Here is a 16,399-nt window from a genome sequence, read left to right on the forward strand (position 1 = left end):
CAATTTATTTATTTATCATTTTCCTTATATGAACTGTAAATAAAAATCTTTAAAAAATTGTTGCATTTATATATATTTTTGTTCAGTTTACACTGTAAAAAGGGATGACAAATAGAGTGACAATGATTTGGGCATGATGGTACAGATTGACAATGACGCTCGCTAATATAACCTTTTAAATCTTTTATAAACGGACAGAAGTGCACTGTAAAAAGGTACCTTTCTTCTGGTTGACGTGGTGTTCACTCTCAGGGTTATAGAGCTCGTCATCCTGGTCCGGGGCCTCGGTGAGGATGTCATCCAGCACGTTGAGCTCTCCCTCTGGGACGACAGATGGGTACAATCACAGTTACACATAGCACATTTCAACTTAACAGAGTGCAGAGTCCATTTAGGGTAGCCAACTTGGACCAAGGCCCATAGAGCTCTAGTTAAAACAAGCACTATGGAAAGGAATAAGATGCTATTTGGGATGTAGCTAGCATAAGTGTTTTTAAATGATCTTTAAGAATCAGAGTGGCTAGACCAGGTAGAGCCGACTAGACCAGGTAGAGCCGACTAGACCAGGTAGAGCCGACTAGACCAGGTAGAGCCGACTAGACCAGGTAGAGCCGACTAGACTAGTTGGAGCCGACTAGACTAGGTAGAGCCGACTAGACTCCACGAGTTACGGAGTTGAGCGGCAAATAGTCGGAGCTCCAACCAGGGACGGATTACCAAATCACCCAGGGGGCTTTGGGTGACGAAATCAGTATTTTACACGTCAGAGCTCCAGTCCGCCGACACTAGTCAACGGCATCATAAAACGGTGAAGTTGAGTTTAGTCAGCTAGTTCAGAGGCATGATTCTACTCGTTATCCCTCCTTTGCATAACAGATGGACTCCAAGTTATAGGAAACATCTATAAAAGGATGATCAATGGAAACGGGATGCAGCTGAGCTCAATGTTGAGTCTCATAGCAAAAGAGTCTGAATACTTAAGTAAATAAACATTTCTTAAAAACCTGTTGTCGCTTTGTTTTTTTCTGTAAGGTTAGTTTGAACAGAACAGGAGACCCCCCCCCCCCTTTGTTGTACAATTTAAAAGGTCAAACACACTGCATTCCTAACAGTCAGCAATAATCCAATTTAATTCAGGGCTTGTGATATTATACTCAGTATAAGCCTCCAACATCCATAAGATCCACTTTGGGCTCCCGAGTGGCACAGCATCTCAGTGCTAGAGGTGTCACTACAGACACCCTGGTTCGAATCCAGGCTGTATGACAACCGGGTTGTGATTGGGAGCCACATAGGACGGCACATAATTGGCCCAGCGCCGTCCGGGTTTGGCCGTCATTGTAAATAAGAATTTGTTCTTAACTGACTTGCTTAGTTAAATAAAAAAGGTTCAATTAAAAAAAAATAAAAAAAAACGTTTTTGCAATAATCACTTGCTGTCAAGTCAGTCTTTGAAAATGCCTCAGTTACACATTTGACTAGAACCACTAAATGACTAACTTCTTGTAGCAAGCAATAAGAAAAATCAACAGGCCTCATAAACAAGCTCCCAAGCCCACATGCTAGTGAGTAGCCAGCTAATCTTTATACACTATAGTTACAAAAGTATGTGGACACCCGTTCAAATTAGTGGATTCTGCCATTTAAGTCATAAACGTTGCTGACAGGTGTATAAAATCAAGCACACAGCCATGCAATCTCCATAGACAAACATTGGCAGTAGAATGGCCGAAGAGACTTTCAAAGTGGCACAGTCATAGGATGACACCCTTTCCAACAAGTCAGTTTGTCAGATTCCTGTCCTGCTCGAGCTTCGCCGGTCAACTGTCTGTGCTGTCATTGTGAAGTGGAAACGTCTAGGAGCAACAACGGCTGCGCTGCAAAGTGGTAGGCTACCCGCCCCAATGCATAGTGCCAACTGTAAAGTTGTGGAGGACGGATAATGGTTTGGGGCTGTTTTTCATGGTTCGGCTTTTTAGCTCCAGTGAAGGGAAATCTTAACTCTACGGCTTACAACGACATTCTAGACGATTCTGTGCTTCCAACTTCGTGGCAACAGCTTGGGGACGGCCCTTTCCTGCTTCAGCATGACTGCCTCCGTGCAAAGCGAGGTCCAGACAAAAATTGTTTGAGATCGGTGTGGAAGAATTTGAATGGTCTGCACAGAGCCCTGAACTCAACCTTGTCGAACACTTTTGGTATGAATTGGAACGTCGACTGCAAGCCAGGCCTAATCGCCCAACATCAGTGCACGACCTCACTAATGCTCTTGTGGCTGAATGGAAGCAAGTCCCCGCAGCAATGTTCAAACATCTAGTGGAAAGCCTTCCCAGAAGAGTGGAGGCTGTTATAGCAGCAATGTTCCTACATCTAGTGGAAAGCCTTCCCAGAAGAGTGGAGGCTGTTATAGCAGCAATGTTCCAACATCTAGTGGAAAGCCTTCCCAGAAGAGTGGAGGCTGTTATAGCAGCAATGTTCCAACATCTAGTGGAAAGCCTTCCCAGAAGAGTGGAGGCTGTTATAGCAGCAATGTTCCTACATCTAGTGGAAAGCCTTCCCAGAAGAGTGGAGGCTGTTATAGCAGCAATGTTCCAACATCTAGTGGAAAGTCTTCCCAGAAAAATAGAGCTTTTTAGCCGCAAAAAGGGGGTGGACCATCTCCATATTAATGGCCAATGATTTTGGAATGAGATAATCGACGATCAGGTGTGCACATACTGTTGATCGTGTCGGTCGGGTACATGATATTTTCTACATAAGTTATATGACTAACACCAGATATAAAGTAACAAAGCATTTTTCCATTGTGGAAATGTTTATTTTTTATTTTTATGTTTTATAATCACAGGACTTATGCATCAAGGAAAAAAACTGTCTTGAAAGGTGTCAGCCAAATAGCGTAGGTTTGCTGTGCGCGTGAAAAGATAAGACGACCTACGAAAACACCAAATTATGCAAATTGACCCAAATCTATTTTCCACAGCTAGCCGTTAACTTCCCTAATGTGTAGGTAGTTTGTGATCTATTGACAACATAAAATGGACTGTTTCTGCATATTGATTACGAGACTTCAAAACAGTGTTTTGACATTTCTAAAACAGTCCTAATGATGGGAAAAATGAATCACCCAGAGACACATTTGTTTATTTTGCAAGCTATACCACTCAATATTGTACAAAAGTAGGATTGAAAAGGACCATAGAGTTTAGTCTGCTTTGTGTTCTTTTTTTTGCCAAGGAAAATCTGGTTTGCAGCGGCATGGACCGAATCATAGTTAAAGAATTCTCCATTGAAGGTTTTATCGATTTCCTCCTAAACTAAAACGCACGTGTAAAGGTCCCGTGTTTCACGAGTTGGAATATTAGATCCCAGTAGAGGTCAATATGTGCAAAAAGCGTATTTCTCTCATTTTTGTGCACAAATTCGTTTACATCCCTGTTAGTGAGCCGTTCTCCGATTAAACAGCATGATCAATACACAGGTGGACCTTGTGCTAGGGACAAAAAAAAAAGGCCACTCAAATGTGGAGTTTTTTGTTTGTTTGTTAATGTTTTGGGGGAGCGTGCAATTGGCATGCGGACTGCAGTAATCTCCACCAGAGCTGTGTCAAGAGAATTTAATGTTCAAGCTGAATCCAACGTTGTTTTAGAGAATTTGGCATTAAGTCTAACAGGCCTCACAACCACATGTAACCACGCCAGCCCAGGACCTCCACACCTGGGTTCTCCACATGTGGGATCATCGGAGACCACCCACCCGGACAGCTGTGGAGTATTTCTGTCTGTAATAAAGCCCTTTTGTTTGGAAAAACTAATTCTGGTTGTTTGGACCTGGCTCCCCAGTAGGTGGACCTGGCTCCCAAGTGGGTGAGCCTTTACCCTCCCAGGGCTAGCCATGGCTGCGCCTCTGCCCAGTCATGTGAAATCCATAGATTAGGACCTAATGAATTTATTATAATAAATGGCGAGTAGGCTGGGGAAAAAAAATTGGTTAAATATGCATACTTTGTTTGGGAAACATCCGTTTCCACCACCATGCTAGACACTAATGCTACTTCCTGATGTTGCACGGCTGCGTTCTGCCAGGGGTAAACAGACTGCTGAAACCTGATTGGCTTAAAGAGAGAAGCAACATCCCGGACTGGCATTCCTAGGCAGTAGGCATTTTAGTGTTGGAAAACGTCTAAAAGAAAGCACACATATTTTGCCATCTCACCATAAAATATTGTTACGGAGTTACTTGACGACTTTACAGCATTAATGGATCGTGTATGTACCGGTACATGGGGGAGAATAGTAGAATTTCGCTACACACGCAATAACATCTGCTAAATATGTGTTTGAGACCAATAACATCCATTTCCAGATGTGTTTGGATAGTAAGATATCACCATACGCCGGAATATTAACCGAATATACATTTAATTAGCATCACACATCTCCAATAGTATTCTACTTAAATTAGGTAAAAAAAAACAGCTGAATAACGTGATTTACTTTGTTGATCTACCCTTATTTAACCTAGCCAAGTCAGTTAAAATAAGAACAAATTGGTATTTCCAATGACGGCCCTGGAATGGGGTTTGGTTACTAGATCCGGGCGGAGGCACAAATCAGCTTGATTTAGTTTTTCTAGCTAATGCGACATGATACTAACGGTTAAGCATCGCTGTAGACAACGTTACCTAACACCTCAAATGGTTAACTTAGCTGTGGCCAGAGGTTATAAACTCTGGGTGTCATTTTTTTTTAAACTATCGATAGTTAAACTACCAAAAACTATGGCGAATGTAGTTCGCTCATGTAACTTAAATAGCTGGCTGTGTCCCCCCCCAAAATTAAAAATGAATCATTCTTGAAGGCAAATTGTGAGTAATTGGAATACTACCATCAACGATGGCTTTCTAGCTAACACACACAAGGGGGGGATAGGAGGGAGAATGGTTAGAGGCGTCGTACCTTTGTCGTCTCGTCTGTCGACCGCCATCTTCCGCCCCTTTCCCTGCTTTCCGCAAACCTTTAGAGGACTCGTTTTGTCTCCTCTCACGGTTGCCCTATGCCTAATAGTTGCCCTATACCTAATCGTTGCTCTATATCTAACTAAAACATCTACAATGTGGTAAATGGATGGTTCCCTCGTCAATGTTTACTGGAAGTAGGTCTCATCGTAGCAGCTGAAATGGCGGATGACTGCATCCCTCCTCCTGCTGCAAAGGGTCGTTACCACAGCCACAAAGTCTAAAACTCCTCCTATTTCAGGCACGTTGTCGTCTTTTAAATGTGATGAAACCTAACATTAAACACAACTTTTAACCCTAACGTTGACCAAACTGGTAACCTTATATATAAAAAATAAAAATAAGATTTTTTTTGTATTCATGATTTTTTATTTTTTTTAAGATATCGTTAACTTTGAGGCTGTGCTATCTAGTGGACCGCTGCAAAACGTTTTACCCACAACTCCGAGGGCTGGGGGAGGCTCAACTCGAAGGGAAACATGCCTCCCTCCAGCAGGTGGCGTTGTTTCCCCCACTAAAGCAAGGAATTCGTTTTTTGTTTGGAGATCAATAACTTTTGAATTTGGCCAACAACAAAAATGAATGGCTTTTAAAGTAAGCATTTCAGGGTAAGGTCTACTACACTCGATGTATTCAGCGCATGTGACAAATAAACACATATGGGCGTGGTCTCGAGATAGCTTATGCATATTCATGAAATGAGTCTAGAAGCATATGCTTTTTCTCCATTGAATACAGGCAATTAACGTAAACAGCCCTTATCAAATATTTTAAAAATCATTACAATAATGAGATCTATCCCACAATCCAAATAAAGGATAGCCAGGAGCTAGACAGCCCGAAGTGCTGCTTTGTGTTCAACGACTCCCATCAATTTAACGTTTTTTTTAAAATGATTTCTTGCTGATATGAAAGATAAGTTCCTTATGCTTCCAAAACCTTACCTCAAGCGATGTATGTTAATGTTCAGAACAAGCGTAGGGCCTCTAACAAAACTCCCCCATACAGAAGACCTCTTCATCCAATGGCATATGTCTAATGTCATGGTGAAGGTCAAGGGCTAGAACTCCCTCCGTATATTCAATATCAAATTAAAGGCAAAAGTTATTTACTTTATTGCAATGTACACAACTTTCAATTGTTCTGAAGTAATGACAGCCCACTCATCTACAATCTTAGAAAAAAAGGGTTCACGAAAGGGTTCTTTGGCTGTTCCCATAGAATAACGCTTTTTGGTTCCATGTAAGAAGGGGTTTTACACGGAACTCAAAAGCATTCTCCCTGGAACCAAAAAAGGTTCTATGGGGTAGCATTCTCCCTGGAACCAAAAAGGGTTCTATGGGGTAGCATTCTCTCTGGAACCAAAAAGGGTTCTATGGGGTAGCATTCTCCCTGGAACCAAAAAGGGTTCTATGGGGTAGCATTCTCCCTGGAACCAAAAAGGGTTCTATGGGGTAGCATTCTCCCTGGAACCAAAAAGTTTTCTATGGGGTAGCATTCTCCCTGGAACCAAAAAGGGTTCTATGGGGTAGCATTCTCCCTGGAACCAAAAAGGGTTCTATGGGGTAGCATTCTCCCTGGAACCAAAAAGGGTTCTATGGGGTAGCATTCTCCCTGGAACCAAAAAGGGTTCTATGGGGTAGCATTCTCCCTGGAACCAAAAAGGGTTCTATGGGGTCAGCCAAAGAACCCTTTTAGGTTCGAAATAGCACCTTTTCCAATCTACGTCAGTTACCATTATGCACAATAAGAATGGCAGATCTTGTTGACCAAAGCTACCTGATCAACAGGATCCAATGTTTGAATCTAATTTTGTCCTCTTTCAATTTAATTGGTATTCGGTAATTTATTAGGATTATTATTTCACTAGGCAGGTCAGTTAAGAACAAATCCTTATTTACAATGACGGCCTACAGTATGTTAAGTGTCTTTTTTTTTACCTTGTCAGCTCTGGGATTCGATCCAGCAAACTTTCGGTTACTGGCCCAGCGCTCTAACCACTAGGCTACCTGCTGCCCAGTTGATAGAATCCCCATTAGCTGTTGCAAAAGCAGCAGCTACTCTTCCTAGGGTCCACACAACACATGATACAGAGTGACATAATAATGATGTCATAATACATCAATAGACTAGAACAGCTCAAAGACAGAACTACATATATTTTTTTAAAGGCACACGTAGCCGTACATATCAATACATACACACAAACTGTCTAGGTCCAATAGGGGAGAGGCGTTGTGCCGTGAGGTGTTGCTTTATCTATTTTTTAAAACCAGGTTTGTTGTTTATTTGAGCAATATGAGATGGAAGGAAGTTCCATGCAATTAGGGCTCTATATAATTCTATACGCTTTCTTGAATTTGTTCTGGATTTGGGGACTGTGAAAAGACACCCTGGTGGAATGTCTAGTGGGATAAGTGTGTGTGTCAGAGCTGTGTGTAAGTGTAAGCAAACAATTTGGGATTTTCAACACAGTGTTTATTATAAAAATAAGAAGTGATGCAGTCAGTCTCTCCTCAACTCTTAGCCAAGAGAGACTGGCATGCATAGTATTTATATCAGCCCTCTGATTACAATTAAGAGCAAAACATGCCACTCTGTTCTGGACCAGCTGCAGCTTAAATAGTTCTTTCCTTGCAGCACTGGACCACATGACTGGACAATAATCAAGATTAGACAAAACTAGAGCCTGCAGAACTTTCTTTTCGTGATTGGGAGTCCCATAGGGCGGCGCACAATTGGCCCAGCATTCGCCCAGCTTCGGCCGTCATTGTAAATAATAATTTGTTCTTAACTGACTTGCCTAGTTAAATAAAGGTTACACACACACACCACACTGACCAAAAAGTTATTTTGTTGGCATTTACGTATGTCCCCATTGCCAGAAAAACATAATCAAAACCTTTTTCTTTCACTTACTTGCTGTGCTGTTTCGTTGCTCATTTGTTCAGTCGTTTCATTCTCAACCAGGATTTCTATAGAACGCCGTTTGGGTCTTTGCGTGTCAAAAACTATACTATAACACTATTTGTCAATTAAGCTTGTTGACCAATCAGGGCCTGAATATGACTGCACGTCACATAATAATTTAACACGCTCATACATTTTTTAAGTAGTTATTACACATTGATTACACTATCACTCGTATTTCATATGTCACAACGATTCATCGATACGTATGCTATGATGCTGGTAAAGTTGTCTCGCGCACCTACACTGCTGGTCATAAAAAAAGCTAGCTAGCTCATGGATGCAAACAATGTTCTTCCCCAAAACACAGCAAAACAACATAATCTGTTTCAGTAGCTATAGTTAGCTAGCTAACTATATAGCTAGGTGCCATCATCTAAAATAACCCTAATTTACAAGACAGTTCTTATTTGATTAATGGTGGTCGGACCCATCTATGTGAAGCTAGCCACAATAAGGATTCGCCACAATAGTGGACTTTGCGGTTAGTCTTCAAAATAAAAGTATGTAATTGACAGTGATGCAAATTAATACAAATAGTAGAATTATGCCATACTTTTATTTTGAAAACTGCTGTGGCTAATCCTTATTGTGGCTAGCTTCACAACACATAACTCGGTCCGGTCGAGCATCACTTGCCAGATGAAGCTAGCTGGCTGCTTATAACGTTATCTTTGGACAACAGGGTTAAGTAGCTGGCTAGCTATTTATTTTCATGAACTAAAGTTCAATTTCAACAGGTGACCAACAAGTGGCAACCTAGCTAATACTTACTCACAAGGATTCCGAAATCATTGCTAAGAATAATAAAAAGGACTGCCATTTCCACTGGTCATTGTTTTCAGGCTGGTTGTATTGGTGCTAGCTAGGCACTAAGCTAAAGCTAGCTAGGCACCAAGCTAAAGCTAGCTAGGCACCAAGCTAATGCTAGCTAGGCAACAAGCTAATGCTAGCTAGACACCAAGCTAAAGCTAGCTAGGTACCAAGCTAAAGCTAGCTACCCCAGAAGTTGAGATTGAACAAATGATGCTTTATTACCAACATAGTATTGTAAACACATTGTTTGTGGCCGGTGTTTGCTTGTTTGCAGAGTTTTTTGTACAGCTTTGACAGTGCTACTGTATCTTTTTTGACACGCAAAGAACCAAACGGCGTTCCATAGTCTGTATGTCGTGAAGCTAATAGCAGTGACGCTATTACCGTGTAACTCCTGTAGGGCAACATCTGAAAAATAGTGTACCGGTGCACGGCCAGTTGGCGAAAGCCAACATCACCCATGACAGAGACATCGGTTTTGCACATCAGCGTTAAACTTGACATCGGCCAATACCGACGTTGGCATTTTTAGCTAATATCGTCCGATTCCGATATGTTCACCGATGTATCGTGCATCCATAGTTAGAACCAATAAAGGCCGCTTTACCACTCTTGGGTAGCGGAATTACTTTGGCTTCCCTCCAGGCCTGAGGACAAAGACTTTCCTCTAGGCTCAGATTAAAAATATGACAGATAGAAGTGGCTATAGTCAGCTACCATCCTCAGTAGGAGTGGCTATAGAGTCAGTAGGAGTGGCTATAGACTCAGCTACCATCCTCAGTAGGAGTGGCTATAGAATCAGCTACCATCCTCAGTAGGAGTGGCTATAGAGTCAGCTACCATCCTCAGTAGGAGTGGCTATAGAGTCAGCTACCATCCTCAGTAGGAGTGGCTATAGAGTCAGCTACCATCCTCAGTAGGAGTGGCTATAGACTCAGCTACCATCCTCAGTAGGAGTGGCTATAGACTCAGCTACCATCCTCAGTAGGAGTGGCTATAGTCAGCTACCATCCTCAGTAGGAGTGGCTATAGAGCCAGCTACCATCCTCAGTAGCTTTCCATCTAAGTTGTCAATGCCAGAAGGTTTGTCATTATTGATCGTTAATCATTTTTACACCTCTCCCACGCTAATTTTATAATATTCAAAATTATAATGCTTTTCTTTCATTATTTGTTAATTTAATGCGTGAATATAATTAATGGCTCACTGATCGTTGTTGTCATTTCCTGCCTAAGTTTGCCCACTTTGCCAATGAATAATCATTAAAATAATTGGCAACATCAAATAATTTCGTGATGAATAAGCCATCTGTGTTTCTGCCCAAAATTTAATTTAAAGTTTTTTTCCATCATTCTTTATATCATTGATCTTGGCTTCATAATACAGTTTCTTCTTCTTTTTGTTGAGTTTAGTCACATCATTTCTCAGTTTGCAGTAAATCAGCCAGTCAGATGTGCAGCCAGACTTATTAGCCACTCCTTTTGTCCCCATCTCTTTCAACCAATACAGTTTTTCAATTCCTCATCAATCCATGGAGCCTCAACAGTTCTAACAGTCAGTTTCTTTAACATGTCCATGTTTATCTATAATTAGAAGAAGCAATTCCATAAATTCATCAAGTGCAGCATCTGGATGCTCCTCATTAATCACATCAGACAAACAAATAGTTTTAACATCATCCACGTAAGAGTCAGAGCAAAATCTTTTGTATGATCTCTGATACACTATTTTAGGCCCAGCGGTTGGATCTTTGTCTTCCTGGATGTAGCCACTATATTGTGATCACTGCATCCAATGGGTTCGGATACAGCTTTAGAACTAAGTTCTACAGTATTAGTAAACATGTGATCCATACATGTGGATGATCTTGTTTCTGTAGTGTTTGTAAACACCCTAGTAGGTTGATTAATAACCTGGACCAGATTACAGACACTGGTTACAGTGAGAAGCTTCCTGTTGAGTAGGTTGATTAATAACCTGAACCAGATTACAGACACTGGTTACAGTGAGAAGCTTCCTGTTGAGTGGGTTGATTAATAACCTGGACCAGATTACAGACACTGGTTACAGTGAGAAGCTTCCTGTTGAGTAGGTTGATTAATAACCTGAACCAGATTACAGACACTGGTTACAGTGAGAAGCTTCCTGTTGAGTGGGTTGATTAATAACCTGGACCAGATTACAGACACTGGTTACAGTGAGAAGCTTCCTGTTGAGTAGGTTGATTAATAACCTGAACCAGATTACAGACACTGGTTACAGTGAGAAGCTTCCTGTTGAGTGGGTTGATTAATAACCTGAACCAGATTACAGACACTGGTTACAGTGAGAAGCTTCCTGTTGAGTGGGTTGATTAATAACCTGGACCAGATTACAGACACTGGTTACAGTGAGAAGCTTCCTGTTGAGTGGGTTGATTAATAACCTGGACCAGATTACAGACACTGGTTACAGTGAGAAGCTTCCTGTTGAGTGGGTTGATTAATAACCTGAACCAGATTACAGACACTGGTTACAGTGAGAAGCTTCCTGTTGAGTGGGTTGATTAATAACCTGGACCAGATTACAGACACTGGTTACAGTGAGAAGCTTCCTGTTGAGTGGGTTGATTAATAACCTGAACCAGAGTACAGGCACTGGTTACAGTGAGAAGCTTCCTCGTGAGCAGACATCTTGATGAAAACCAGTCAATATTCAGGTCCCTGAGAAAGTAGACCTCTCTGTTTACATCACATACACTATCAAGCATTTCACACACATTATTTAGATACTGACTGTTAGCACTTGGTGGCCTATAGCAACACCCCACTTGGTGGCCTATAGCAACACCCCACTTGGTGGCCTATAGCAACACCCCACTTGGTGGCCTATAGCAACACCCCACTTGGTGGCCTATAGCAACACCCCACTTGGTGGCCTATAGCAACACCCCACTTGGTGGCCTATAGCAACATCCCACTTGGTGGCCTATAGCAACACCCCACTTGGTGGCCTATAGCAACACCCCACTTGGTGGCCTATAGCAACACCCCACTTGGTGGCCTATAGCAACACCACACTTGGTGGCCTATAGCAACACCCCACTTGGTGGCCTATAGCAACACCCCACTTGGTGGCCTATAGCAACACCCCACTTGGTGGCCTATAGCAACACATCCCACTTGGTGGCCTATAGCAACACCCCACTTGGTGGCCTATAACACACCCAACTTGGTGGCCTATAGCAACACCCCACTTGGTGGCCTATAGCAACACCCCACTTGGTGGCCTATAGCAACATCCCACTTGGTGGCCTATAGCAACATCCCACTTGGTGGCCTATAGCAACACCCCACTTGGTGGACTATAGCAACACCCCACTTGGTGGCCTATAGCAACACCCCACTTGGTGGCCTATAGCAACACCCCACTTGGTGGCCTATAGCAACACCCCACTTGGTGGCCTATAGCAACACCCCACTTGGTGGCCTATAGCAACACCCCACTTGGTGGCCTATAGCAACATCCCACTTGGTGGCCTATAGCAACACCCCACTTGGTGGCCTATAGCAACACCCCACTTGGTGGCCTATAGCAACACCCCACTTGGTGGCCTATAGCAACACCCCACTTGGTGGCCTATAGCAACACCCCACTTGGTGGCCTATAGCAACACCCCACTTGGTGGCCTATAGCAACACCCCACTTGGTGGCCTATAGCAACACCCCACTTGGTGGCCTATAGCAACACCCCACTTGGTGGCCTATAGCAACACCCCACTTGGTGGCCTATAGCAACACCCCACAATATATAGCTTTAGATGTGCCAAGGGAACCTGCCACCACAAAACTTCAATAACACTTGACATAAGATGTTCTCTAGGCATTACAGGGACGTGGCTCTGAATATATACAGTAACACCTCCCCCATAAGCATTACAGGGACGTGGCTCTGAATATATACAGTAACACCTCCCCCATAAGCATTACAGGGACGTGGCTCTGAATATATACAGTAACACCTCCCCTATAAACATTACAGGGATATGGCTCTGAATATATACAGTAACACCTCCCCTATAAACATTACAGGGATATGGCTCTGAATATATACAGCAACACCTCCCCTATAAACATTACAGGGATATGGCTCTGAATATATACAGTAACACCTCCCCCATAAGCATTACAGGGACGTGGCTCTGAATATATACAGCAACACCTCCCCCATAAGCATTACAGGGACGTGGCTCTGAATATATACAGCAACACCTCCCCTATAAACATTACAGGGATATGGCTCTGAATATATACAGTAACACCTCCCCTATAAACATTACAGGGATATGGCTCTGAATATATACAGTAACACCTCCCCCATAAGCATTACAGGGACGTGGCTCTGAATATATACAGTAACACCTCCCCCATAAGCATTCCTGTCTCTTCTATAGATGTTTTATCCTTGTATTGCTACTGATCTATCATCAAATGAATTATCTAAGTGAGTCTCAGAAATTGATAATATATGAATGTTATCTGATGTTGGCAAGTTATTGATTTCATGAACCTTATTTCTAAGGCTACATTTATTAATATGGGATATTTTCAGCCCTTTCCTGGGTAGCTGATCAGAGATGGGCTTAATACTTAAAAAAGCAGACAAAGCAAGATAAAAATATATACATTCAGCAGTCCATTAATCAATTGGTGGGTGTGTGCTGCAGGGTTGAAGCTATGAACCCATAGGCTTGGCTCTCTCATCCGTTCCAGGCTTCTGGGAGGTCGGGTGGACAATGAGTCTGTCATAGCGGATGTACGCAATGTCCCCATGCGCTCTGGCAGCTTTCATGTCTGGGATCAGTTCTTTCCTCTTCTGGTGCACAGCTTCAGGATAGTCATCGTTGAGGAAGATATAAGTTCCTCTCAAGTTCTTGGCTCTTTCCAGAACATCTAACTTGTCCTTGAACCTCAGGAGCTTGACCACTATTGGCCTGGGCCTGTCACCTGGGCCAGTGGTGGGTTTTCCAGTCCTGTGGGCGCGCTCCACGTCAATCTTCCTTTGGTCCATCTTCAATTTCTCAGAGATAATTTCCCTCACTTTGTCCTCAGATTCTGTCCAGGTCTCATGTGGAGATTCTGCAGTTCCATCCACAACCATGTTGTTCTGCCTTGATTGTCCCTCAAGATAGTCTGATTTATCTGTCATTGTTATCATTGATTCACACACAGAACTGATGTCCTCTCTCAATGACTTACAGATTGCTGTCATCTTGCCGTTCTCCTGCTTCAACTCATCGAGCTGACCCTGGGAGAACTACAAACTGTTCTTCAGGTCCTGGATCTCTCTGGTCAGGTCGCCCATTATTTTCTTAGTAGAATAGACGATATTTGGACAAAACACTTGAAGCTATTTGCTTGTTGTTGTAACAACTGCTTCTAGGTCTCTTTTTGTTAGTTTAAAAGATCCTTCAGGTGTGATAGAGAGACACCACTGTCCTCAACGCTACTCCCGCCGGCGCTGGTCTTTGTCATGGTAACAACGTAGGTTACGCTGTTACTCCTCGCAGTTCCAGACAGGGCAGGGCTGGTCTTACAAATTGCATTCAATTTGAGGGGACAACTTGTCCCCCAAGAGGGGGGCATATACAGTGTTCAGGTGTCAGGAGACCAAGAGGGAACAAGTGGCAGTGTTCAGGTGTCAGGAGACCAAGAGGGGACAAGTGGCAGTGTTCAGGTGTCAGAAGACCAAGAGGGGACAAGTGGCAGCATATACAGTGTTCAGGTGTCAGGAGACCAAGAGGGGACAAGTGGCAGTGTTCAGGTGTCAGGAGACCAAGAGGGGACAAGTGGCAGCATATACAGTGTTCAGGTGTCAGGAGACCAAGAGGGAACAAGTGGCAGTGTTCAGGTGTCAGGAGACCAAGAGGGGACAAGTGGCAGTGTTCAGGTGTCAGAAGACCAAGAGGGGACAAGTTAGGAGGGGAAAGTGTCAGCATATACAGTGTTCAGGTGTCTTACTTCATTTTGAAACTCAGATCTATAGAATACTTCATGATCAGTGGTTGGCACACAGAAGGGACTTTATCTTCACTAATCTGCCCAACTTTCAGAACAGCAGAAAATGATGACAATGTTTTGCAGTGGTGTGGAACCTAGTGTCCAAGTCACTTATGATGTCATCCATAGCAGTAAAAAACACAGTTCCGAAACACTGTTGCTTCACTGTCCTGAGCGGCCTCTTCTTGAGAGGTCTCATCATGGAATCTCTTCCTTTTCCTCTGGCGGCTGTGTTCCTTACTAAATTGAGGTGCAACATCCATTTGCGTAGCAATCAGTGTTGCCTCAGACAGGAGAGACTCCCATAAAAGTCTTGCTCACATCAGCTACGGAGAGAGTGATTACACCGTCATCTGGAACAGCTGGTGCTCTCATGCATGCTTCAGTGTTGCTTGCCTCGAAGCGAGGATCAAAGGCATTTAACTCGTCTGGTAGGCTCACGTCACTGGGCAACTCGTGGCTGGGTTTCCCTTTGTAGTCTGTAATAGTTTCCAAGCCCTGCCACATCCGACGAGCGTCAGAGCCGGTGTAGTAGGATTCAATCTAAGTCATGTATTGATGTTTGATGGTTCGTCTGAGGGCACAGCGGGATTTCTGATAAGCGTCCTGATTAGTGTCCCGCTCCTTGAAAGCGGCAGCTCTAGCCTTTAGCTCTGTGCGGATGTTGCCTGTCATCCATGGGTCCTGGTTGGGAAATGTACATACGGTCACTGTGGGGACGACGTCATTGATGTACTAATTGACTCCTCAATACCATTGGATGAATCCCAGAACATATTCCAGTATGTGCTAGTAAAACAGTCCTGTAGCGTAGCATCTGCGTCATCTGACCACTTCCGTATTGAGCGAGTCACTGGTACTTCCTGCCTAAGGTTTTGCTTGTAAGCAGGAATCAGGAGGATAGAATTATGTTCAGATTTGCCAAATGGAGGGTGGGGGAGAGCTTTGTAGGCGTCTCTGTCTCGGGACATATTTTCTTTAGGAATGTAGTGGAGTAAAAGTTGTCAGAAAAATAGAAATGTACAGAAACCCCAAAACGACTTAATTTTAATAAAGTACTTTACGCATACAAATAATGTAATTGTTTTTCAAATGTATGGGTGATTCAAGATATACAGTACCAGTCAAAAATTTGCACACACCTACTCATTCAAGGGTTTTTCTTTATTTTTTACTATTTTCTACATTGTAGAATAAGTGAAGACATCAAAACTATGAAATAACACATATGGAGTCATGTAGTAACCAAAAAAGTATTAAACAAATCAAAATAATTTATATTTGAGATTTTTCAAAGTAGCCACCCTTTGCCTTGACAGCTTTGCACGCTTGGCATTCTCTCAACCAGCTTCATGAGGAATGCTTTTCCAACAGTCTTGAAGGAGTTCCCACATATGCTGAGCACTTGTTGGCTGCTTTTCCTTCACTCTGCGGTCCAACTCATCTCAAACCATCTCAATTGGGTTGTGGTCGGGTGATTGTGGAGGCCAGGTCATCTGATGCAGCACTCCATCACGCTCCTTCTTGGTCAAATAGTCCTTACACAGCCTGGAGGT

General features: G+C 43.0%; 1 protein-coding gene across 2 annotated transcripts in view; it reads right to left on the reverse strand.

Moving 5' to 3' along the window:
- Positions 1 to 5,223, reverse strand: part of LOC115124788 (YTH domain-containing protein 1) — a 37,676-nt gene extending 32,453 nt beyond the window's left edge. The window contains exons 1-2 of one of the 2 annotated variants that reach the window (XM_029654259.2): positions 4,959 to 5,223; positions 220 to 321 (exon numbers count right to left, since the gene is read on the reverse strand). In XM_029654259.2, the coding sequence (XP_029510119.1) occupies positions 220 to 321; positions 4,959 to 4,986 (130 nt within the window). In that variant the 5' untranslated portion in view covers positions 4,987 to 5,223. The remainder of the gene's footprint in view (positions 1 to 219; positions 322 to 4,958) is intronic. The other variant, XM_029654258.2, reaches the window with a different exon arrangement.
- Positions 5,224 to 16,399: the final 11,176 nt, after the last annotated feature.

This window comes from Oncorhynchus nerka, linkage group LG4 (assembly GCF_034236695.1).
Source record: "Oncorhynchus nerka isolate Pitt River linkage group LG4, Oner_Uvic_2.0, whole genome shotgun sequence".
In the NCBI taxonomy this organism is placed as follows: Eukaryota; Metazoa; Chordata; class Actinopteri; order Salmoniformes; family Salmonidae; genus Oncorhynchus; species Oncorhynchus nerka.